This window comes from Porites lutea, chromosome 2 (assembly GCF_958299795.1).
Source record: "Porites lutea chromosome 2, jaPorLute2.1, whole genome shotgun sequence".
Lineage (NCBI taxonomy): Eukaryota > Metazoa > Cnidaria > Anthozoa > Scleractinia > Poritidae > Porites > Porites lutea.
In genome coordinates, this window is record NC_133202.1 from 54,727,533 (window position 1) to 54,753,042 (window position 25,510).

General features: G+C 38.0%; 3 protein-coding genes across 4 annotated transcripts in view; 1 reads left to right on the top strand and 2 right to left on the bottom strand.

The window, feature by feature from the left end:
* The first annotated feature begins 7,471 nt into the window (after positions 1-7,471).
* On the top strand, positions 7,472-12,526 carry LOC140929078 (sodium channel modifier 1-like). Its single transcript, XM_073378925.1, has 4 exons — positions 7,472-7,604; positions 7,731-7,801; positions 9,264-9,352; positions 11,586-12,526. The coding sequence occupies exons 1-4, from the start codon at positions 7,554-7,556 to the stop codon at positions 12,230-12,232; spliced, it is 858 nt and encodes a 285-aa protein (XP_073235026.1). The 5' UTR covers positions 7,472-7,553; the 3' UTR covers positions 12,233-12,526.
* A 498-nt stretch (positions 12,527-13,024) lies between these two features.
* LOC140927222 (radial spoke head 14 homolog) lies at positions 13,025-21,549 on the bottom strand. The gene is made up of 10 exons (XM_073376861.1): positions 21,390-21,549; positions 20,531-20,636; positions 20,091-20,177; positions 19,614-19,675; positions 18,573-18,722; positions 17,022-17,170; positions 16,103-16,219; positions 15,663-15,774; positions 14,852-14,914; positions 13,025-13,949 (listed from the first exon to the last, which is right to left on the bottom strand). Exons 1-10 carry the CDS (start codon positions 21,480-21,482, stop codon positions 13,863-13,865), a joined length of 1,026 nt encoding a protein of 341 aa, XP_073232962.1. The 5' UTR covers positions 21,483-21,549; the 3' UTR covers positions 13,025-13,862.
* Positions 21,550-23,862: 2,313 nt separating this feature from the next.
* The window catches only part of LOC140929081 (neuronal pentraxin-2-like), a 39,873-nt gene continuing 38,225 nt past the window's right edge, over positions 23,863-25,510 (bottom strand). For both annotated transcript variants that reach the window (XM_073378931.1, XM_073378930.1), the window contains exons 2-4: positions 25,179-25,401; positions 24,670-24,797; positions 23,863-24,166 (exon numbers count right to left, since the gene is read on the bottom strand). In XM_073378931.1, the coding sequence (XP_073235032.1) occupies positions 23,916-24,166; positions 24,670-24,797; positions 25,179-25,401 (602 nt within the window). In that variant the 3' untranslated portion in view covers positions 23,863-23,915. The remainder of the gene's footprint in view (positions 24,167-24,669; positions 24,798-25,178; positions 25,402-25,510) is intronic.

Sequence of the window (25,510 nt, forward strand, 5' to 3'; positions counted from 1 at the left end):
TATACTTATAGTTTTCGATCCAGTCATTTACATAAAGTTTTCTGCTTAAAAAGAACCTCTAACCTCAATAAAATTAATGAATCACTGCCCTATTACAGAATTGGGTGAATAAGACTGAATCAAACCTTTCCGTTGTGGAAATCTTGTTCAGTAGGCCTACTCAGGAAAAGTAATTGATTGTTTTTTAATCTCTCTGCTTATGACGATTAATTTGTCTGGGAGGGTATTTATAACCATTTATGGCCGCAAGGCGATTTCCGGGAAACCACACAGGTAAGATTTGTTGTTATCTGGGAAACATGGCTAGCTTAAAGAAGCCCATTTTAATTTACCTAACAATCACCAAAAACTACAGTAACGTCCTTAAAAATGACCCCTTTGTTTACCCGTCTCCCTTTTTATTAACATATCCATCGTCAATGCAACATACTGATTAAAGAGGGTCGGATCTGGGATCCGCCTCAGAAATCACGTTACCGTTCAATAGTATCTGAAGAAATCCACTCAGTTGCAAACCCTGAGGACTTTTCTTTCTATTTAAACGTAATAGGACTAAAGAATGAATTTACTATACTTCCGGAAAGGAGAACAAATTACGTTAAAAAGTGAAAAGCAAAACAATTACATTTTTTTAATTGCATGGAAAAGGAAGGGGTAAAAACCCTTTGCTGTGTCCAAATTAAAACGATGGTACATTTCAAGTTTATTTTAAGGGAAATATTCTCTAACACTGGTAAAAGCGGTTGCCATATGCAAAAAGTTACTTGTGTATCGGTAAGGTTTGGACTGCCGCTGAGAAAGAACTTAATGAACATATTGCGTACAGGAGGTTTAAAAGAGGAATCATTCCCAAAATTCCCTCTTGTATTATTTCTAGGATATTCTGTAACAGTACAGGGTGGTCTGAAAAAGCTCTAAAAATGTCTGATGCATATGTTAAGGTCTGTCTGCTATTTGTGTTCCAGTGTATTCTGATTATGTAACCTTGTCATGTAGTCGTTCAGGGCTTGTTATATTTTATTCCATTATCGCAGAGTCTGGCGCTAAAACTGCACTCTATACACTCGTACCGTCTGCTTGCCAGCGCCCTCTAATTAACCATTACGTAATTGGCCTACGTAATGATATCAAGACACGTGTCTAATGAGAGCATTTTTCTTGCATCTTATTCTGACATCCTGTGCCATTTTCGTCATGGCTATACACGTACGTGTGCGGCCTCGTAAGTGCTTCTAATGGAATCAATGAAAATTTCCGTCTACTCTCTAGGTACTTTTCTCGAAGTCCCATGCTTTGTACCCTCAAAACCCATATTCTCGCATTCCAACTGCGACTGTATCAGCTCTCTTACTAAGCAGTAAACCATTAAACGCCTCTGAGGCATAGCTAAACAGCTTGTGAAATCAATAAAAAAAGAATAAGGATATAACAAGGTATAACAAAAAGGAAGCCACCACGTTCTTTTCCATGTATATTTTGGGTTAATTCAATTATGTTGTCCTATTATCTTTCATGTTTAGAAAGGAACACTATCTCCCAAGGTAAATAGCGAAGGCTTCAGTTCTTAGAGTGATGAAAGCCAATAAATGTTTTTCCGTCAATAATACTGAACTGTTCTAGGATCAGTTAGTGCTTCTGAAGTGATCAAATGGTATTTTGGGGCATCATCAATGGGCATCGATGCATCCTTGTTTCAATTTTGACTCTGATGTTACAATTTAAAACAAGGTCAAGATACTAAGTAGCAAAATGGAAGCCATATGTGTGCAAATAGTTTTTTTTTCTATAACAGGCCATGTTTGATCCTCACATACCTTGAACGGCGGTTCAATATTTACTTACTTACGGGAAAGAAAGTGGTGGCTGCCATTATTTTAATAACAGAATACCTTGCTAAATGTTCTCTGTATTATTTATAGATTTAAAATAACCGATTTAGCTCCCCGGAGGCGTTATGGAATACCTTGATCAGCTTTCTTTCCCAGAGGCAAATTTTTGTTCATTTTAATCCTAACTTTTGCTTGGTTTTAGCTCTCGTTCGTTAATTAGTTTAATCATTCAACATTATGTTATTATAGCTAAATTCGACACACAATTTCACTTTTACCTCTTACAAGAAAACTCCTAAATTTTTAGAACAATTTGAAAACTAATAAAATAAAAAAAATCCAATCGGTTAATACCAGCTCAACGAGCAATTTTCTCGATGTTCTCTTGCGTGTTCTAGTAAGCAGTATTAAATAAAACCTTTTTTCCAGTAATGTAAAAGGAAGTAGATGATCTGCTGAAAACTCCAGCTTTTTAAGTTGGACAAGTATGTTGCCCTGAAGTTTGAAAAGAAAGTTCGATAAACAAGATACACTAATTAAGCCGGTAATTAGATCAACAACTAATCTTTGATTTTTTTTTTTGTGGGGGTGGAGGGGGGGGGGGATGATCCATACATCACGGTTAATCCACCCGAATCGGCCAATTGTCGACACACAGTATGTTGCCCTTGCTAGTTAATGGAAGGATAAATTCCTAAGACTGTACTGTTTTGATTTGAGAATTTTTCTAAATTTAAGGGACTGTCAACCTTTCTATAGAAAGAAATTGGAGAAGACAAATGGCCAAAGATTATTAAAAACGGCTGTTCCAGTGATCAAGCATTTATTCCAAAAAAAAGAAGAAAGAAAGAACTGTATTAAATAAATTTAAATGTGATTTTTGAATGAGTTAGTGACATCACGATTATAACTTGAAGCGGGAAACCCATAGTTATAGATGAACTTTGTGGGGAGTTAAATAACTGCGGGATTACTGATTAATGCTCGTTATGCCGTTGGACAAGCATTCCTACTTTAACTAATCAGTAAATTCATGAAAATTAGAGGAATTTAGCACAGGGAGAGCGAGCCACAGAAGACCAGTTGAATAGATTTTTCAAGACTCGAAGGGAGATTGAACTTGAAAAGTTGATCTTAACGTATTCAGCCAAAAATACACATTAATTTATATTCTCATTACTGCACCGCAGTTATTATAGTTAGTGATTGTTAACAAACCTAAAATGATGCTTTAAATTTTAGATTTCCATTCACACAAATTATTTTCTTTCTTTTTAATGTGATGAAATCATTCTATTAATAACTGGCTTAGACGTGAATTTCGACATTTTGCACATCTTGAACACACCTAGTTTCTTGTTCGTCACTCCTCTGTTACGCCCTTCCCTAAAATACTTACCAAAGTCTAGTAGCTTTTTCCTTTTTTGAACCATCTTTTCCACTTACAATTTATTTAATTTGGCCTCTTTTCGTTATTTGTTTCGTTTCGCAGTGTTCTGTTTGTAACTTTGAAAACTCAATAGCCTGTCAGTATGGGGTTAAAAAAACTCAAAGAAAAGGTTATTACATGTAATTAACACCGCACGGTCTTTGATCATTGTTACAGAGAAACACTGACAACAAATGTCACTTGTTCGACTTTAACTTGCAATTGAAACATTTTAATCAACTCTTAAGAGGTCTCTTAATAGATTCACAATGACAGTTGTTAGGCTTCCATTCTAGCGCAGTCTGGAAGCCACTTTAAAAATCTAGAGGACACGTTTTCACCCGATTGGCAAACGACCAACTATGATGGCTATCAAATTCTATTAAAAACGGCTATTCTAGTACAAGAAATCTGCATGTAAATATTTCAGTAATGGACGTTTGATGTTTTACATGGTTGACTTGCTAACAGTTTGTCATAGTTCTCTCTATAACAATAATAAAGACGCCATTTTGAAGTCACTGATTTTGAAAGTTAAATGTTTTGAAAAAGAAAGGCTAGGATCATTTCACGCTGGATTAAGCGTCAGTTTCATACTTTATAAACAGGAGTCTGAAACGGCAGCGGAAAGATGCTAAAAGACCCATAATTCTGAGTTGATCATAGCGAGCACAAGCGGGCAGTAATCAGTATGGCGCCTCTGTAAATTGGGGAATAGAGGAAAGCAGTGACTCCAAGTTTTAGTTGGTGCAGGTCAGTGCTTGTTACACAATTTAACATCTGATGTTACATTTACACCATGAATATAAAAAAATTGTCAACAGAGGTTATGGTGCTCAACGCTGTGAAAAACAAAATGTAACCTTCAATGCAGATTTTAAAAAAAAGGAAGAAAGCTCACAAACAAACAACAACAACATGAACTAGGTTTTGTTAGAGATCAGTTTGTGAACATACGTCCATTCAGGGAGTATGGTCTTAATTAAAAAAATTCAGTCTTCAGAGGCTTCTTATGCTGCCCGAATTATCCTAAAATGTCCATCAAGTTATGCGTGAAGTGTCTGACTGGCCGGCTTTTTTTATTGTTATAATTTTCTTCTCCCGAAAATCCAGCTGCTTTACACAATGCCGCGGGGACCTCCCAGATAGATCAAACAGCTGTTATGCCGCTGTAGGCTTGAAAGTTTAGCAGAATGAAAGGCACATGCTTATTCCCAAAAGAGAGCAATGGTCGAGGGTTGGGGGGAGCTATTTGCACTACAATGTATTTGTTTTCAACCTTAGCAAGTACCTGCCCTCAACTTTCTGTAAAAACTGACGAAAAAGTGCTTTGTGTGATGTTTAAAAGTCTTTTTATAAGTTGGCCTCAAATAACGTTCTGGCCCCGAGTGTTCAAACGTTGGATAGCGCATTCCATCGGATAAATATTAGAGAAACCAATTGCATGCGCTATCCACTGGATAGTGATTTATCCCGTGGATAGTGTTACTCCTTTCAAACAACTGGGGCCTGGTCATCAAGAGTTAAATATTTGGAATTTAATGCTTTCAGGAGGCTACGGAAATTTCAATTTTTTGCAACATCAAAAGGGGCAACAGAGGTTTCAAGGTGTAGCATTAGATAAAGGGGGCTGCAGAATTTCTCCAGCATCAGATTAAGGGGTTGTAGAACTTCTGCAGCATCAGATTAAGAGGTTGCAGAATTTCTACAGCATCAGATCAAGGTGGTTGCAGAGTTTTTCTGCAGCATCACATCAAGGGGGTCTGCAGAATTTCTGCAACATAGATCAAGGGGGCTGCAGAATTTCTGCAGGAACAGATCAAGAATTCTGTGTAATTTCTGCGGTATTAGATCATAAACGGAGCTGCAGATTATCCTTGGCACCACAGCATGTAAAGCGGCTGAAGAATTTTTGCAGCAACCACTCATTAACTGCGCAATCCTGCTTAAAAATAGTACATGTGGAATTCAACCTTTGCAATTATCATGGCAGAGAAGATTTTTTGCGCACATGCTACACTCTGCGGAAATAGACGACAAGTTTATTTGATCTTAAAATTAGGAGTAAGCTGAAGAGTGAAGTATGACTTTAGTCTTTCATGCCTATGTTATAAGAAGCCTCAGGAGTTCAGGGAATCGGTGCTTAAGACCCCAACAATGACAAAGGTTTCACTATATCTTTTTTGCTCAGCAACCCTCTCACCAATCAAAGACATATATACAATGTGATCAGGAATCAGTGTGTTTAATCGCATCAGTTTCCCCTGGACCGTTGGATAGCCTATTACTTGAACATCCGGCTAAAGTTCGTCGGAAGTTGACGTTTTCGTGATCCTACTTACGCGCAACATAAACTGTTTTCAAATATGTCGCTTGTTGCTTTAGATTATCAACCTACCCTTCATATAATCCCTACGTGCAAGGAATAAACCTCGACCCCTCAATGAGGTACTCATAATATCAATATTAATCTTCAATTCTTCGAATTCTTTGCCTCTCACTACTGTGTCAACTCCAAATTTTTCCCACTGCATGAATATATCTTGTTTTTCTTTAATTATATTCTGAGGCACCAATGCTTAACTGAAAAAGCGTGAAGCCAATACTAATAAGATACCCTTGCGTAGCCCAGTGGCAGAAATCCCAGTTTTGTCGACTTCAGACCAGCCAGACTGAAAACAAATGTCACCTTTTTGCAGTCCTACTCTCTTATTTTCCCTTAAACTGACCCTTGACAGCTATTTTCGTTCTTAGTTAACTTTGCTTTTAAGTTCTTTTCTATCTAGGCCCATTTAGCAAATTGGAAACAATATGGTCCATCATGGTCACTTGTTGCGTGCTGGTCTGCCAGTTTAATCTAAACTCACTATTCTTAATACCCTGATTATCACCTCTTTTGTTGCGTCTTTACATCTCAATAAACACCAGCAGCTTCTTAGATCTTTTTAAGTTCTGAAGCGTGGATTGACCTACATCAGTTGACATCAACGTAGAGGAATGTACACAGCCTTACAGGATAATTCGATTCCAAAATCAATGAAGTTCACTAATGAACCTCTAGACTGTAACCGTTCTGCCGTGTCATTTTTTTCTTCCCACCGTTAGTTGATTTAAATGAGTCTGAATTGTTCCTTTCCTTCGACGGTCTCTCCGTGAGTTTTTCGGCGCCTCAGGCTACGACTATTCGCATTTTAAGAATGGATTAGAAAGTATTTTTTTTCTTTTACGACTGGAGGCCGAGCAACTTTTTAAAGACAAATTGTAAAATAAATGCTGAATACTGTAATATCAGAGAGAACAAAGGTTTTTTTTTTCTTTTTTCTAATGAGCTCGATATAACGCCGTTTACTGTGGAACACTCCGAATACTTTGTGGGTGAAAAGGAAATCAGCTTAGTAACAGAATTTTTCTTCTCTCAAACAGTTAAACTGTCTTACTGGAAAATGGAGGATATATTAAACCAGGACACCCGCTGTGCACACAATCTTCACGATTTTCTGGCATAGTTCCATAGTCAATAAAGTAGAAGGGTTATGGAGCCCGACAGACTTCTTTCTGTTATGTTTTTGTTAGCTCTTTTTTACTTGACCGTGCACAACATTCAGTTGTTGTTTTTAAACAATAGAAACATCCCATTAATTTATCCAGTAACAATTTTTGAACAAAAAAAGGATTGTGCAAGGTCAGGGAGCTTCCAACATAAACTGCAGCACCGTTGTTTTCATCTTTGATGTTTGCCGGCTTTCCTCACCAGTCTCCTCTACTAAAAATGCATATATCGGTCTGATGAGACATCTCTTGAAAACCAACCATTTTCCTTGTTTCCCTATTTCTCTAAACTCAAATTAATACTAGGATGAAAATTTTCTTATTTATACATAGCTTGATTTTCGAAACCGCTGCTCCAAGAAAAGCAGCTATTAGACAAGGTGATGGCAACAGTGCGGGGTTTTGACGTTCGTCAAGCCGCCCGTCAAGCCCCACTGAGTACGTGTGAATACAAGGCCGACCAAAGCGTGTTTTGACTAAGCCAATTATTGCTTGATACCTTTGAGAAACGACTTATGTATTTTAAATTAACGGATGATTCGACTTTAAGGGAATCAAATGTTTTGCTTTTATTTAATCCATATAAACTGATAATTAATTGACACGATTATGGTTTCTCGCGTCACGAAAAGCACAACGTGTCCTTGTACATGACGCATTCTTCGGAAACCAACAACAACTGCTGACCGAAGTGCGCAAGCAGTATTCAATATGGTGGACAGGCTGTCGGACTTAAGATAAGAAAAATGTCCTTTAAACGAGTCGGCGATGATCCCACTGCACTGAGAATACAAAAGGTTTGGTATTTTATCTTACTGCCACAGGTCGCATTCTATCTCTCGTTTCCCTCTTGACAGACCGTTAAGCTGATCCAACTCGTTGAGCTTTTAATGTTATACTTTAAATGTTTTTCTTTGACGTAGAAACAGCGAGTTTCTGACCTATTACTGGAAGATATTCCTGATGACGAGGCTAAACTCTTAAAAAATGGAAGGTAAAGAACTGTTCAGTAAGCAAGCTAATAAAGATTGAGTAATTTTCAGCTGTTAAGAGACAGCAGAAGAGAAAAGCTTGCATTTTAGTTTCAAAAAAATTTGAAATCGTAATTAGTGGTAGAGTGCTCTGTTAACAGTAAGCCTTATCCCTAGAAATTAGGTGAGCAGGAATTTAAGTATCAATTGTATTTCTTATGATCAGATTGCAAAGGCTGGAATGTCTCTGTAAAAACGCATGTACTCATTCATTTCAGCAAGACAAGCAACATGAAAATGAACATGTTTAACTGGTGAAAGACTGCAAATCATAGAAGTTTAATACATCTGCCATTTATAGAGGATCATTTTACAGCACACTCGCCATAGAGAAATACAAATAACTTTCAACAGAAAAAAGCATGAGTGAGAATTTTGCTTTTCAAGTTCTGTAAGCCATGTGTAACAGGCCATTTTTGAGTTGCAGAAGCTCTCACTTTCAATACAAGGCCAAGTGCAAAACTTTTCCAGTGAAATATTATGAGATTTAATTCCAAAATAATAATAAAAAATCATTTTAATATCAATGGCTTCATACTTAATCTTGTAGTCTGAAATACCAGCTGTCTCCAGAGTCTCTCTCCCCTGTGCCCCACGAGTTAAGGGCTGGAGGAGGCTGACATTTCAGACTATTAATCGTGCTTTAAAATGGAAGCGTGGGGCAACTTACGAATGGTCTATTGATGCAAACTTGGGAGGAGATATTTTTTTATTGTAGTACTGTCTCAATAGGGCAAGTGCTGGCTTCTATTCACCACTTTTGTTTTGCCCATAAAACACCTTGTTCACCCACCAAAAATGTTGCTCATCCATTGTTTCCAGTTTCTCCTGGGTATTAACAGTGATCCCAAGAAGTATTGAAATCAATGCTTATGCAGTTTTTTTTTTATTTAATCAGTAGGGGGCGCAGGGGGGTTAGGGGAACAAGGCATATCAATATGGGCAATGTAAAAGTGGCAAATACCAAATTACACAGTCACATCATCTGCACCAGCCTAGTTAGATCAATGAGCTAGATTTTGCCATAATTACGGTGTGCAAGGTAATAAGCAAGTATTGGATCTGATTCTGTGATATCTTGAATAATCAAGGTGAAATTAAGTTTTTAGCCTCAGCTAATAACACTTAGACTTAGCAAGACCTTTATTACTACAGGTGTATATTACATAAACTAATCTAATATACGTTTTATTACACATTGTTTTGAAGAAAATAAGGACAAAAATACCAATCCACAGTTTGACATTGCTCTTGGAAATCATGCATTGCAGGCCAAACCTACAGATTAGTCAGATAACTACAATGTAGCTAATTTGTAGGTTGTACTGATTTCTAGAATTAACCTTATGTTACTATATGCCAATGAAAAGATAGTTGGTACAGTGTATAATAATAATATTATTTTTATTGCTTATTTCCTTGTAGGTTTGCTTGTGTGGTGTGTAAGCACTGTCCTGTGTTTGACACTGTTGCAATGTTAAGTATTCACAGGCAAGGAAAGAAACATTTAGCCAGTAAGTTATTTTATGAACCAAATGAACAGACATTGGTTAGAGATTCTAGTATACAGCCGCAAAATGGTCAGTTTAGGATCTTTGTGAAAAACCATATTTTGTACCTTGGCATAATTCTTTTTAGTATATACTAAAACAGTGGATAGTGTTTTTCGCCCGCTCTGATTGGCTACTCAATCAGTGAATATACTGCACTATTCACTGATTCACCTCCAGTTCCTCTGAGCGAGCAACGCCAAACTCGCGTAAGTTGCGAGCAAAATGCCTTCCTGGTTTGCTGCCGTAAACAAACAAAGAAATTTCAAAACTAATCAAGCAAGCTGTTTCCGAAATACACGAAGAAGGTGACGAAGTTTGGATTGGAAGTTTTAACAGGTAAAGTTTAGTCTTTTTGACATGAATTTTTCAATAAAACCAGTGAAAAAGTTTTTGTTTACAAATGCAAATTAAGTTTAAGTCTTGCTTGCTTTATTTAGTTGAGTTGTTCATAAATAAGCTTAAAACTAAATTTAATAATCTTTTTTTTATAGAATGATTTTAAATACAAAAAGAATTCACAACTCCTTTTGAAGAAATTTCCCTCAAGAGCTAAACAAATGTCTTCAAAAGTTTTAATTGTCGGCAAGAAAAAGCGACGGCCGCAGCTGCCCGGTCATTACGCGCCAAAATTGAAATCGTTGGCAACAGTATTTGAGTTAAAAATCGTCATTTTTGTGCTCAATTATCTCACTGTTTTAGTATATACTAAAACAATTATTCACCTCAGTGTCGGTGGCTAGTCGTGGATATTTACCTCACTGCTTCGCAGTTCGGTAAATATCCAGGACAAGCCACCTCCACTTCGGTGAATAATTGTTATTTATCATCACTGCAATTACTGACATAAAAATATATATTTTGAAAGATAATGGAAGGCCACATATAGGTCACTTTTGCAGTCATATATGAGATGAATTTATAGCGTACCTATCCCTACACAAAGATTCCTGCCAAAGGAAATAATCATACCCTTCCCCCTGCCCAACCTCCCCCCTTCCCCCTTCACGAAGCTTGCTTTTATCACGGCTTGCACGATAGTTTATGTGGCATGATTGTTGTCGGCTCATTTATAAACTTGGTTATCTATCTGTTGCTTTGTTACACAATATTTAAAAATTATTCCTCTAGCCTGAATGGGCTCTGAGTCAATAGCCCTTTCGGCCTCATGGGCTATTGACTCTGAGGCCATTCGGGCTCGAGGAATAATTGTTTTAGTAAAATCCAACCAGTTGGTCAAAAATACCGAGACAAAACAACTGTACATGTAGCTAGTAAAACGCGATTCAACCGCCATTGTTTTGGTTTTCAAAGCTGGCGCTTTTTGCTACTAGTGGGCTACAACTTGTAACTTAGTAGTAGCTCAACCAATCAGAATGCAGCATAGATAATAGACTACTAGTTGGATTTTACTAAATTGTGGTATTCACTGTAATGTGGTCATGTTCTAATAAGCCTTCTTCTAAGTTCACTACTTTGAGAGATAGCATCACTAGTGTCGTGCACGTCTGTACCACCTCCTTTGACCTAAGTGACTTACTGTTAAGAAGTAACTAAGAAAGACATCTACAAGGCAAAATTGAGATTCTTTGGGACGGTATTAGTATGAATAAAAATATTTTTCTCGCTTTGCTGTAGAAACAATTATCTTTCGCATAAAATTGCGGTGCAACGGCATTTTTGAGGGAAATATTCTTTCCAGGGCACCCAACCAAGTTGGAAAAATACGGAAATTCCAGGGGGTTGGGGGATCTGAAACAAAAGTGCTCTCCGTGAGGGTGGGTGGGTGGGGGGGGGGGGGGGCTGTATGGGTATTTTTTGTCGAACTAGACATTATTAGAATGTTTTCACTGTTATGACGCTTTTCTGCTGTATTCTCAAGTAAAGGTAAATCTTGGAAATAATGTCCCTGTAAGACTCCAGATCTAGGCCTTCTTCAAATAGTTGACTCTGGCTACGCTCACACCGCAGTGGACGAATTTTTGACCCGTTGAAAATTCGTGCATTTAGTTGCTTCGTTCAGAAGGAACCACCTTAACCGTGCGAAAATTTAGACGTTTAGCCTTTCAAAGTTCCATGTAAGCAGAGCGAAAATATTGAACTGTCCCGTGTGAACGAAGTGTCCGATCCAATTTTTTAGCCGGTCGAAAACGTCCATACAATTAGGGTAGTATTCTCTTTGTCTTTTTTTGGTCAGATGCTAAGGTAAGACTAGAGAAGCTGAAGGAAGATGCTGAGTTGCGGCAAAAGAGAGAGCATTTGAAATACCTGGAGACACTAGGAACTGATTTGAGCGAAGAACAAGCCCCATTACTGAAAATCACACAACTAAAGACGGAACGTGCTTTACAAGGATCAAAACAGCTGATTGGGTGTACAAAGAACGAAACAAAACCGAACAATGTGCCTTTCTTTCAGTCACGAAAATATATCACACTTAATCTCAGTGATGTAAGAACAGGAAATATAAACAGGACAGAATCAAACATCTTGACAAATCCAGGCCGAGGAAAACCAAAGCAGTCTTTCTTTCAATGTAAGCAAACTTTTAACCCACCCGTAACTAGCACAACAGCATCAGTTGGAAAATCAACTTCAAAGGATTCATCAGAGACTGGGAGCAATTCTCACTCAAACACACCAAGCTCCAGTGAATCTGGCAAGCTTCCCAATGGTACAAGTGATGTTAAGAAAGTTCTAAGTCCTAGCGAAAAAGCTAGGAGAGAGCATTTTTCTCGCCTGCGGCAAGCTGGGTGGATCATGGGCTTGGATGGAAAGTGGTACAAGGACGAGAATGCTGAATTTGATTCGGATGAAGACGAACCACCACCACTACCACCATAATTGGCGTCAGAAAATTGTTCACATTTCGCTTCATTATCTCACGCATTTCATTGAAAAGCCATCATGCTAAATAAAAAAAATTAGTTGACTCTAATTACTGAGACAGCTTGTAAAAACTTACTAACCTGTGCAATTATTGTAACCTCTATTTTGTAATACTCAAGGGCTCATAAACTGAGGGGCTTATAACCGGAATAGAAAAAGCGCTTCGAAACGGCAAGCTAGCAGTGCTGTTCAAAATGCATTTTGCATTAACTGGTTTTAAAACGCCATAATAAATCGAGTTCATTTCAATACAAGCTAGAGGGCACTTGGGTTGGGGGAGGGGGTGGAGGCTTTTAATTGAATGTATTTTTTGTTTCTTTGTTTGTTTCCAGGTATATGGGTCTATAATTGGAAGCGGGGTGGGGGGGGGGGGGGGGGGGTTATAAGTTGGAGGCTTGGTTGTACGATTTCGACTGGGACTGTTACTAGGGACAGGGAAAAAAATGGCCAGTTGGTAACCGGCGTATTCCTAGTAACGAACCCACCGACAATAACGGCATACGCTTCGGCTTCAGTTGATTTGTTCCCTTGTTGTTCGAATTGGGCCAAGTTTTTTACTTTCATAGCCGTGAAATTGGCCATTTTACTCAATAAATCCTCGCTATTGAAGTTCAATAATTTCAGGGTTGCCACTCATCAGGAAATTAAAAATTCCCTGACTTTTCACTGAACTTTTATTGATGAGAAACAATTGGTGTTTACATTCGCTTTAGCTTTTTTTGCAGGCTATCGAGGATATTTTTCTCTTCATTTTCAACCATTTCAGCTTTTCGTGGAAAGAGGAAGAAGGAAGTTGGAAGAAAGCATTCACAACGAAAACCACTGACCACAACTACTACGTATCAGGCGTAGAGTGTCAAACTGATCGTTTTGCTTGCTTTACAGCATACTTTTCCTCTTTTTCGAAAGAAAATGCATTTCAAAATCTTGAAGAAAACTTATAAACTGGAAAACAGAATTCCTTGACTTTTCACTGACTTTGACAATATCAAAGATTTTCCCGGACTTTTCAAAAATTCCCTGACTTTTCCTGACCTTGAAAAATTTTCGTTTTTCTCTGACTTTTCCCTGGCCGTGGCAACCCTGAATTTTATTGTGGCGGAAAAGACGGAAGATTGCGGCCTTTCATTAAATTAACCTACTGTTTTTTAAAGGAATAAGGTAATTTTACACAGGGTTGGGACGTTGCAAAAATAACAACTTCAATCCAAAAATACCATAAATACTGCATATAGGTGTTAATATGATTGAGTTTACTGAGTGACTTATTTCATAAAACACTGCTTATTTATAAAAAAAAAAAAAAGTATGCCTCGCTTTGTCTAGTACAGTAATATTTACATTAAAGGAGGTAAATAGAGAGTATTGACTACCGGGATCTCTTAAAATAGTGTGATTTGAGTAACGATATATAATGAAACAACTTTAAAATTAAACATAGTACTTTTACGCCGTCTTAAACGAATAACACTGTTATCCTCCATTACAGGGGAAATAATTATAATTTACACGATTGTTCAATGAACCTATATGATACAGTTTTATCCTTTCATTTAAAAAATAATTCAAAACAGCTCCATTCTGATCACGGTTTCCATGTAATGACTTGAACAGCAATCTGCGCTGCTTTCCTGACAGCTGGGCTGTCACGGTCGTGAATAAGCTTGGATAGCTGAAACACAAATTGAAGACATCATAACCTCAATGGATGCTATATATTTTGGCGGTTACCGCTAACAATGACCGTTTTTATGCTAGAGACGTCAAAGTCTGACGTGTAACGTCTGACGCCATTAACGTCTTCTTTTAACTGCGTCGTTCAGCCGCACTTAACTGACGACTTTAATTAACGCCTCAGAAGATAAATGCGTGTAGTATAAAAACGGGACGCCTTAAATGGGGACGGATTTATGCCCCAACTTTTCCACAAACGACTGGGAGGAGTCACTGTTTTGTCTTTTGTTCAAAATCTCTGTTCTTTCCATTCCTTTTGTCCCTTTTTAACACCAGTCGACTTTAACCTTAGCATAAAACGGCCAATAGCACGTACTTCCGCAATGAAAACAACAATCGCATAAACGGGCCGTAAGGCGGCTTAACTACCTCTAAAGATACTTCGACAAGCCACCTTGAAGCACAGAAGTAAAGGCGCCGTTTTCCGAAGCAAAGATCCTGGGTTCTAGATTCGAGACGAAACGATTCTTTTTGTTTCTTTTCTGACTTTCATACCACCATACAGGAAATTAAAAAAAAACATAACCAAACCAAACCAAACCAAAAGAAATTTGTGGGTGGAAAACAATTAATTCTTTCAAAGTCTCCATTTCTCAACGCTTTTGAACACAACACATGCATTTCCCTCCCACAGCGTGATGCAAGGCCGAGTTAAGGCCGATAGGGAAATCATGAAAGTTACCATTACGCCTGCTGTTTAAGGAAAACAGGCGCGGCAGAACTTTTTAAGTTGCTGGCCTAAATTTCGTTAATTGAGCACTAGTATTTTTAAATCTGCGCGTACTAAATATAGGGATTTCTATGTGGTTCCATGCCATAATACTGAGTCCACTCTATTACCTGGTTAACTGAAGCCAGTAACGTCGTTCTCCCTATTGGAGCTTCTGAAAGTGTTGTTATTGCCTAAATAGGTAGAACAAAAAAGTCTTGTTACAACATCAGGCACCTATATACCTCCCTATAAGCAAAGATCTTAGAGTATGCCTTTCGCGTTTGTCAAAACTAAACAGATTGCCCGAACCCTGTTCCTTGATCCCCATAGCGCAGGCTGCTGATAAGTAGAAAAATATGAGTTTCCAGGAAGAAGATGGGTGACACAAGGCGCTTCGCATGACTAACGATCACGCCATCCAGTCAGATGAGTTACAAAGAGCGGAACTACATGTCTAGAGGTCTACAATTTAAGTTTCGCTCATGTTCCCAAAAGCGAATCGTTTATCTTATGTAATGTAATTCGCTGATTATGTACTCAGGAACCGAAATTATGGCGGTAGCTTGTTTCCTATGGGCCCGACAGTATAATATCCATTTCCAGTACTGAGCGAAACGAGCCGCGCAAGAGCGCCCCAAAATGGAGAACTTGCCCGCAGGCTTAAACCCTATACAGAAATCCGTACAAAAACGTCTTCTTAGTGTTGATAAAAATGGCCGTATTTCAAAGAAAATATAGTCACGTAAATAGTGCTGAATGGAAGCTCTTTATTTTTAACCAAAAGACTAAACAAGCAAATCCTCGCCTCATACTATGTTCCTGCTGGCCTGCTTAGCAAGCGTTTCATTCCTCTTTTTTGCTCTCGTTCCAACTTTCTAGACGAACTCGCGCGGTAACGCTTTCTACGCAGGCTCGGTTCTTCCCTTGATTTCTACGTACCTTAAGTGCGTTAAGTCGGACTTCACTTTCGGGATCTTCCAAAAGATTCACCAGATTTGGAATTGCATCTGCTTCAATTGCAGCATACTTTCCTTTGGTCGTAATTGTGATCCTGAACAAGTCAAAAATCATTTAATTGCCTTGACACACTCTTAAAAATCAACGAAATATAGCCAGGCTAAACGAAATATTCCTGGCAAGGACGCAGCAAGAGCAGGAAGTGAGAGTACAAGAGCATAAACCGCCAAAACACGTCGTTTGCACGCCATTTTTCTTATTATTATTATTTTTGTTTTATGTGGTTATCAACCATTAAGTAATCATGAAAAAGTGTACCCCGGGATACCTGACACTCCTGGGGTCCCCCAACGCCATGTACACAGGCCCAAAAGCTCCCTAATATGGGGAGCGAAAACTGTTGACACCTCAGTTAGACTTACGTCATGATTGCACCAGCGGCCTGGGCTCTAACGTCAGTATTATCATCTTTTAGCAGTAATACCAGCTCAGGAATGGCTCCCACATCTACCGCCTTGTCTTTACCGTCTAATGGGAAACTGCAACAAAAAAAGTAATGGCGTAATACACCAGTCCAACGTATAGAACGGAATCTTCAGGATGTAAGCTCAAACGGCTAAAACAGGATTCATATTCGGAGTTGTACATGTATCTCGTAACAAAAAAGATTTACTATTCCGGCGACAAGAAAGTGGAAATCACGAGACATGCATGTACAGGTTTATCTGTATTTTCCGTGCATGTTTGCCAAAATGAACAGGAAAATACCTGTACCACTAAGTTGTCAATAAACCAAACTCACATACATGTATACTCTCCATTTTTGCACCTCTTTTTTAAAACAATCACAAAATTGATGTTTAAAATTGAAAACTCGAATGGAAATTTGTGGCTCTTTCCGCTTCGTATGAAATTTACAGTGTAGTAGTTCCACAGAGATTTTTAGACACGCAATTGGTAAGCGCTATTTTACGATTTATACAAAATGTATTTAAAATTTAAGGACATCTGTTTCATATGGCGCGCTTGTATACACAACGATATATGTAGGGGTTAGGTCAAAAGAAACACTACGGTGTTAACACAAAATTTTGTGCTGACTAAATTGCTTTAAAAAGTCCATTTTCGTTTTTTTTTTTTTCCCCCTTTCCTTGTCGCTTCAAATGTCTACCACGCCTAAAGCAACACAAGTTTCCTTTTACTGTAAGTCAAAACAAAGTAAATAAGTCCCAATGCGGAAATAGCCCGTTTGGGAAGATAAATTAATCTGCCTGACTGGTGTTGACATGCATGAAAAAATATAATGCCCTTTACAGTCATGGCTCCCTGCTACAGCTGTACCTTAGATCCATGATATCTCTAGCAGCTTTTGCTCTGATTGTCTCCGACTTGTGCGACAGCAATTTTGTAAAACTTTCCATGGCTTCACTTTCCAGTGCCGATTGTGTCTCTATCGTCATACAGTAATGGAGGGTATCTAAGATCAGCTCCTGCAGTGCAAAACATTAATGTTACTCAAAAAGTTACAGCACCATGATAGCATTAATTTCACCCCTTACATCACTAAGGGCCTCGACTATGGAGATAAGTTGTCCCGGGTAAAAAGAACTACGTGGTCAAGGCAGTCTCTCTTTTTCTTCAGATTTAGTGAGAGCAGTGCAAGCGCGCGGGAGCGGCGAAGCCGCGAGCCGCGCGAAACGAGGGCGGCAGCCGGAGAAGAAAAGAGCGTGCCTTTGAGCGTGCCTCTCCCGTCTCGCGCCTTCAGTCAAGCGCGTGGTCAGTTGGGTGTCTCGCGCGTGTTGCTCGACGGACTAAGAAAAAAGAGAGGCTGCTCGTAGTCTAGGATTACAGGGGCGCTAACTAGTTACCCCTCTAAGGGGCAACCGCACACTGACAGACACGACACGCGATACGGCATGTAGAGTACTGCTGCCCACTGCTTCTAGGAATATCTAAAGCGTTGAAAAATAGCATCGAACGTACTAATCACTATGCGATCAAGTCGTTACTGAATCCGGGAAATTCGGCAACTTACAGTTATGACTTTTGCCTGGCAATGGCTGCAATGGAAACGCTTGAGAAAAGAGTACAAAGTATCGAGCAATCGCTAATTCTATTTTTGAAGAGTTTTAAACTGGATGGCCCAAATTATATCTCTAAGTGTGTTTACACCCCGAATATATAATATTGTGCCTTATCATGCACAACTCCTTTTTGTATATGATTGCCCACATGTGGAACCAGTTACCGCCTACATTGTAAATAACCAAATCCTCGACCACTTTGGTACAAAATATTTCGTGCTCATCTGATTGACGTTAGGTTCACAGGGTACCGGTACTTGAACTGCATATAATTTTACCTGTTTACATATTTTTACATACTTTTGGCACCAGTTTATATTTTTAATATTATTATTTTTGATAAACTGATATTTGTGAATAGTCTATTTTAACCCTAGAAGATGATCTATCTTTTTAGTTATACTTTTACTTTTTTAATTATAGAGATTTTGACAATGCATCTCGGTTTTTAATATGTCTCAATTTTTTTTTGAAAATAACGATGTACTTAATTTTATAGTTAAACTTTTTTGTAGATTTTTTACGTACGACTCCCATGTTATTTTGTTGTATTGCCAAGCGTTTTGGCTCGGAAGATTGAGCAATCACTTCCTATATGTACAGTTTGTACGTTTTTGACATTAAATATATTATCCTATCCTATCCTATTGCCTCCCAAAATGATCTTAATGAACCAGAAAAATTTGGTTGGAAGAACAAAAAGTTCAAATAGCATTTTCCAGCTGAAAAAGTGACATACACAGAAAAACCCAAGTCAGGGGGGGGCCCTCCCTCAGGATTTTCCTGATACATTGAACAACAAATCTACCTTTATTTCATCCTCCTCCTTTAAGAGTTTTCCAACCAACACAGGGACGAGTTTAGCATCCACAACGCCCTCCGTGCCAGGACTCATGTGGACACACATTTCTATTGCTTTGTGTGCATTTCTTCTTGCCTGATATACATTGTCATCAAACTACATTTTGTAAAATGAAAACTGGATTTCAGAGACTAAACAACTAAAAACAAACAAACAAACCTCATACAATGTACATGGATGTAAATGATCCATTGCATAATGAACGACAGGGGGCAAATTTGTTTCTCTACAAAGGCTTAAATTCCTTAGTTAACTGATCAAGGGATGTGTGACCCATTCTCTTATTCATGTGTCACGGTTCAATTTTAACCCGTGCTTCAATTCTATTTTTCTTTCTTTCAAAAAACACCAAAAATATTAACAAACCACAACACATGTACAAGTACCTCGTAGAAAAAGACCCTAAATTCATTGACTGATGATAAAGGCCCAGTGGGGGAAACTCCGGATTTCAAGTGACAGGGATGATCAAAGGTTTTTTTTTGGTGTGAAATTTTCGATTTTGGAATTTTTTTGAATACGAAAATTTTGGCAAGTACTTTTTTGGGTATGCAAAACTAATGTTTTTATTTTTCGTGTTATATTATTTAATGCTTTCTGGAACTTCTTATGGCTGGAAATTCGGCATGGAATTTTGTGGGGGTTAAGTCTTGGACAAGGGATTCTTTTGGGTTTTGATTTTTGCCCCCATTCAATCATCCCTGTCACTTGAAATCCAGAGTATCCCTTCCCCGCACCCCTGGAGATGAAGGTCAAGTTCCGTCAGACCTTGTTTCCTAATCAAACAAAGGGGAATCTGGAAAGATCAGCATCTTAAAGTTACAAGTAATAATGAGTCTCACATGGTTATTTCTCAGGCACTATTGAAAACACTTTAAATTTCCTAGGTAACTCTAAGAAACAACTTTTGAGGGGAATGACATTTTGAAATACAGTGTAAGTTCTCTCATCCTTCCAACTATTTAAAATAAAATATATAAATCTTACCAGTTCTGATAATGGTACAATCATTTTGTGATCTAGAAATGCATCCCTGCCTACTGCATGACCTACAGTTTTGAGAAAGAAAAGTTACGGTGTGTTAGACTGTATAATGAATGAACATGTAGTTCTCACATGATACAGCAGAATAAATGGCTCTCTGCTATTCAATACATTCAGTGAAAGTACAGGTAGGTGCTCTGTTTAACAGATGTTTGGTGAAGATGGAATAGTACAACAAAGCCCCAAGATAAAGAATGACTGTCTACATGGGAGGCCTACATTGTATAACAGCCTACAGACTCTAACTTAATTGCTTTTGAAGTAGGTGAGCATTTGAATAAAGTAGCCGGGTGTGGTAGATGCACTGAGTATCTACAATTTAAGGTTAATATTAAATATTAATTTCTAATAGCAAGATAAATCTCCAGCCCCCACTTTCATCCCTAACATGTACACATATATAGTATATGGTATAACCACCTGCAATGATACTGAGGACTTCAGTTGCCTTGTGCCTAACTGTAGCATCGGGATCTTTGAGTAGCAACTTTAAGCTTGCACTAATACCTACAGTAGAAATGTGGTATATTTAGGAAATAATTTAGTTTTTATATCTCGTGAAGAATTATTGCACAATTATAAAGCCGTGCATGCTATCATTGCTCTCGCAAAAGTATTTGTGCCTTCACTGTTTTTGAATTGAAAACCACAAAGTCCCAAAGCCTTATACTGTCACCACATTAGTAGTGCCACATTTTTTACCACATGATTTTAATAATGATTCTGGTCAGTCGCCTAGTGAAAAGATGAGGGAAGAGATACATTGTATTTCTTGTTATTCAAATAAGACAGACTTTTGACATTCATTTGGTGTCAGTTGTAAAATTAATGTAAAAATTAATAAGTGATACTGCTCTCACCAACTCGCAGTCCTTCAGATATATGTTCTGGATTGTGCATGACATCACAAAGGGACATCAGAGCCCGTTGACGTGTTAAAAGGTCTGAGCTGTTTAGCTCACGATTCTACATTAAGAATAAACGAAATGGAGTGAAAATGAAATAATTTCATTTTCAATATAACTTTTAAAAAAGTCACTTCTTAAGCCTGACACTTCAAATCCAAACAAAGAGCTTCTGATTGATCTTGTGCAGATTTCTCCACACAGGCATGCTTGCATCAGTGTCACAGTTAAAGAGTTAAACAGTACTGTCCAGTTAAAGAGGAAACTGCACCTGTATGACAATCAAACTGTACAATTGCCAGTCACCAGAAGCACTTAATCACTGTATCCACAATTTGTGTGCCAGGTTTACAAGGATGCATTTCATAAGAATAATGCTAAATCATTAATTTTAGGTAGCACGTTTTGGTCAACCATTATTATTTGGCAAATCTTCAGAGATTGATTTCAAATAGGGATTACAGAGATATGCACCTTTTGGTAGAGATAAGTTTTATATTTTTTAGGTGAAATCAATGTTTAATGCACGAACCTCCCAAGTGTAATTATAGCAAAATAACAAATATATAATTATACGATACAAAAGTTAAACTTAAGTTATCAAGCACTATTATTTTGACAACTAAAGCTTAACTTTCGCAAATTAGAGACGTCTTGTTTGAAAATGTCGACCACCAGTGTGCAACTCTCATATAAGAGGTAAAAGGGATTGACTCTGTTCGATAAACTGATAACATCCAGCTGAGTCTAGAGTGACAAATTAATTTCGAACCTTTGATCGAAGATATTTCGAAATGCAGATAATCATACTCACTAATTTAGGAAGTGCCCGGTCTCCATACGCAAGCCTGGCTTTGGTTGGATCTATATTTGGAGGAAGTTTGACTGAAATGACGGTATGAGCCATAACTACTGAGCAAAATTTTGCTGTATTGCTCTCTGCAAGTTCCAAAAACAAAAATGGCGGTCTCTTGTTGCTACGTAACCACTAAGCTCATACCCAGGGCCGCGCGTAAATTCTAATGTTGTAGGTCCGTACAGCATGCAAAAGACAAACCTCACTGAGAAATGTGCTATAGAAAGTGCCCAATTGCTCCAGTTTAATTTCGGCTTTGTTACTTTTTTCAAAAAAATATACGCACTGACCAAGAGAGAATCTTGCACTGACTTATGTCCCATTCACTTTTCCTTTTTGTTGTTGTTGTTTTTTTTCATATAAGCTTCTTACTGACTTCTGGCTATTGTCAATCATGTCCAAATAACAGACAATGTTAAAGTTTATTTGAATCTTGTGTGTTTCAGTTTTCCTTTCATTTTTGGGGGGACCTGGTTTGATTAAACATATTTACTAGGGGTAATCATAGATTAAAGAGTGCGTTCGATATGCGAAGTGAGTTATTTCCGGGCAGACCATAGATTTTTACAGGCTTCTGTGAGTTAGTGTCCAGGGAGAAAAAAAAGGTGATGATGATGGCAATGATTAACATATTGTTAAAAAACAATTTTATAGTAAAAAGGTTGATATAGAACAATTATATTGCGCATCATTTAACAGCAAAATGAAATTAGTTGTTAGTTGACCCAAGTGTTAGTTCCTTCAGCTGCAGGATTTAGATTTATTGACAATAATCGGATAATTTCATTTGTACTAATAAAATATAAGAAGATTCTTAGTCATGCAGCTACGAAAAAAAAAATCCTACAGAAAAGCGTGCATAGTAAGTGTGCAGAGTAATGTTTTGCTTGTTCAAAATTTGCTTGAATTTGTTTGACTTTGCTTAAGCTCTCTAATGAAATCAATCGGAAGGATTTAAGCTTCCTTTTTAGAGTTTCTAAATCATTACTTTAAAAAAAATAAAGTGCAGTGCTACTGGGAAAGCCTCGAGCAATAATTATTTAACTTGAACGCTGCATGCGGTTTTTATGTGACTCAAAGTTGAAAGATCCACACTACAATTCATGAAACTTAATTTGTTAAAATAACTAAACGAAAGTCGAAGGAACATTTCTTGTACGCCGTGTACACCAAAAATTTGCTCAATTAAAGCACTTAATCGCATATGCCTGAATTCGAAATATATCCAAGTAATTTAAGGCGCCAAAAAAAACAAACAGACAAACCAACAAAAGTAAAAGAACAAAATTCACTTATTTTCGCACTAAAACTTGATTTTCTCGCCTTCGCTAGCAACGGGAAAACCTCGAATCGAGCTTAAAAGGCAAACAGGTCAAGAAAGGTTCTGAAAGTTTCCATTGTGTGTTACAAGTCACGTGGACCAACAGTCATCTCGTATTGGTCGAAAAGTGAGTCATGTGTTTGTATCTTTTGTACCCGGCCCAGGACAGCTACGTTCTTTCAAGAGGCCAGGCTATTTGGAAGTCCGTCCCGAAAAATCTCGATTTTTTCTGGCTACTAATTTAGGATGGCGTTCTGCGAACGCAACAAGTGGTTTAGTTGGTGTAAATCGGGCATTACATATACACGGCTACCACGCCGTCCTATCCCGAAAACGCCTCCCTTCGTGAGAGGTAATGACTTACACGGTTGCCGTCATTTTTGGCTAATACATTCATTCAATTTGTTGGGATAAGGTTTCGTAATCTCAGTATAACCCCCACTTTCTGACTACTGTTTTTACAGACGATACTGATATGATCTGAAAAAGATAATTCGTTGTCAATAGTAACACCTTACACCCAACAGTGTAATAGTATTTTTCGCCGTTCAATGCTAAAGTGCTTCGTTGATACTTAGCTGTCTTTTGTCCGTTCTACTAATTATCATATACTGGTATACTTTTTATAAACCCATGAGCATGAAGCTACGCCAGCAACAGGGGATGCTGTAAACAGTCCAAGGCCTTACTCCTGTCAGTTGGTGTACCCCTGGTCACTTGGGCCGATAGAATCTTTTCAAATACTTTAACGTGATCTGAATAATTACTGGTAGCGTCGATAATTCTCCTCCTATTTCTTGGTTTGCCCGGATATCAGTTGAAAATAATGCAGTCTGAATAATGGGTATGGGTAGATTTCGGCAGAGCAAGGGATTTTCCAATCTTGCCCTCGAGCTCGGTTGTAAACCCATGCAAGATTATTAAGAAGCTATTTAACAGGAGCTTCGCTTTTAGGCTTTAAATTTACATACTGTAAACTTTTCTGATATTGTAGATTCCATCGCCTTATCCAGACGTAGACAAATCTGCAAAAAAAGAGGGCTGCTGTGTGGAGCGAAAGAAGAGAAATTTTAGAAAACCGATAACAATGCACAATTATGGAACGTGATCTTTATTTTGCGCTGCTGCTCTCTACAAAAACGTCTTTGAAGAGCAATCTTAGTCTAACAAGAAGGCTCTATTATCTTCACTGAGCCTTTAATGTGAGACTTGAAGTCGGGCCACTGGAACAAGTTCCCCACTCCGGTTAGACATGACTTGGACATGCGGTTGATTTCTTGGTCTTTTATGACGTGATCCCAGATATTAACATCTGTTAGCTCTCCAATGAAAGACTGTCTGGCATCAAAACGTCCTCCAACTGAGTCTTGCTCTTGGCCCAGCACCAATGCTCCTCCGGGACGAATCATGTTACCTTTGAAAATTACAGGAGAATTGAGAGTTACCTTAAAATCGTTATCATCCTTCCCTTCACGGCATGCTACAAGAAATTGTTGTATGAATATTGTTACCCTAGGCCTTTCAAATGCAGTGGGTGAAACTGAGACAAGCAATCAGAAATGTTTCACACAGCAAAAGGACAAACTCGTTCAGGTGAAAATTGGCATTTGAACTAATTACCTGTACGGCGTGTGGTCTAAATCGGACATCAAGGTGAAAAAAGGTAACGCAACCTTAGTTATACTTGTCAGTATCATGTTAATATTTGAAATTTAGAATTATAACTATAGGCTAAAGCTGATTGAAAATTAATAAACTGAATTGTCAATCAAATCCGAATTACGACTTCGATCAGTCTTTTCTCAATTTATCATCATTCTTTAAAAACTAGTATTTGTCACACTATTAATGATGATTATAGAAATGATATAGAGGGATATTTAACCGGGTGTAGGTCCTTTTATGTTTCTAAGTCACCTGTTTCTAGCCCTTTACCACTGGCTTCGACTTTACCGTCTTTATACAGCCTCCATGATCCAGCGGTATTCTCCCATGTAACACAGATATGATGCCATTTTCCGTCGTTTGCCGATACAGAAGTTCTCCTAAAAACGTAATAGCATATGATTCATGAATAAGTGTTTAAAAACATATCACATCTACCAAATAATTCAATGCCTATCTCTGTTCTGATTTTAGCTTCTTCAGCTTGCATTGTGTATACCTTACGTTAATTTGCACTGCTTGCCTAAATGGACGGTCTGAAAAAGTCCGCTACAAGGGGTGCAGTGTAGTCAGACAGCGTCATAAGTTTAGGTTTGCACCGTTATTATCATCAAAAGCATATCCATACGATCTCTTGCATATGGTAGACTGATTTTTCTCTGTACTGGTAAAATACGTTGTCGGTTTTTTTCCTATTTTAACTTCTTCCCTCGACTGCGTAATTATAGTCCTTCTAAACGCTTTCTCAAAAATGTTTCTACCTGCCAGAGTTTCTCACATAGATCACAAACTTTCGGTAATCGTAAAGAACAAGTTCTTCGTCGACTTGAGGTACGGCATAGTGCAGAGGTGTTCCCCAATTCCCTGTATCAGAGGTCTTCATCCAGAGACATGCTGTAACTGCTTTAAGGCTTGGCATTCCTCGCCTTATGATGGCATAATCACTGGTCCCTTTTCGCGGAAAATGCAAAGCGTACTTATTTGCTGTAAAGAGATATGAAGGAATTTTAAAAGTAGAATTTTTCGTGCTGTACCGAATTTATTAGTTTTAATGCATTGGTCAATTGCAATTGTCGAAAATTTGTTTAATATA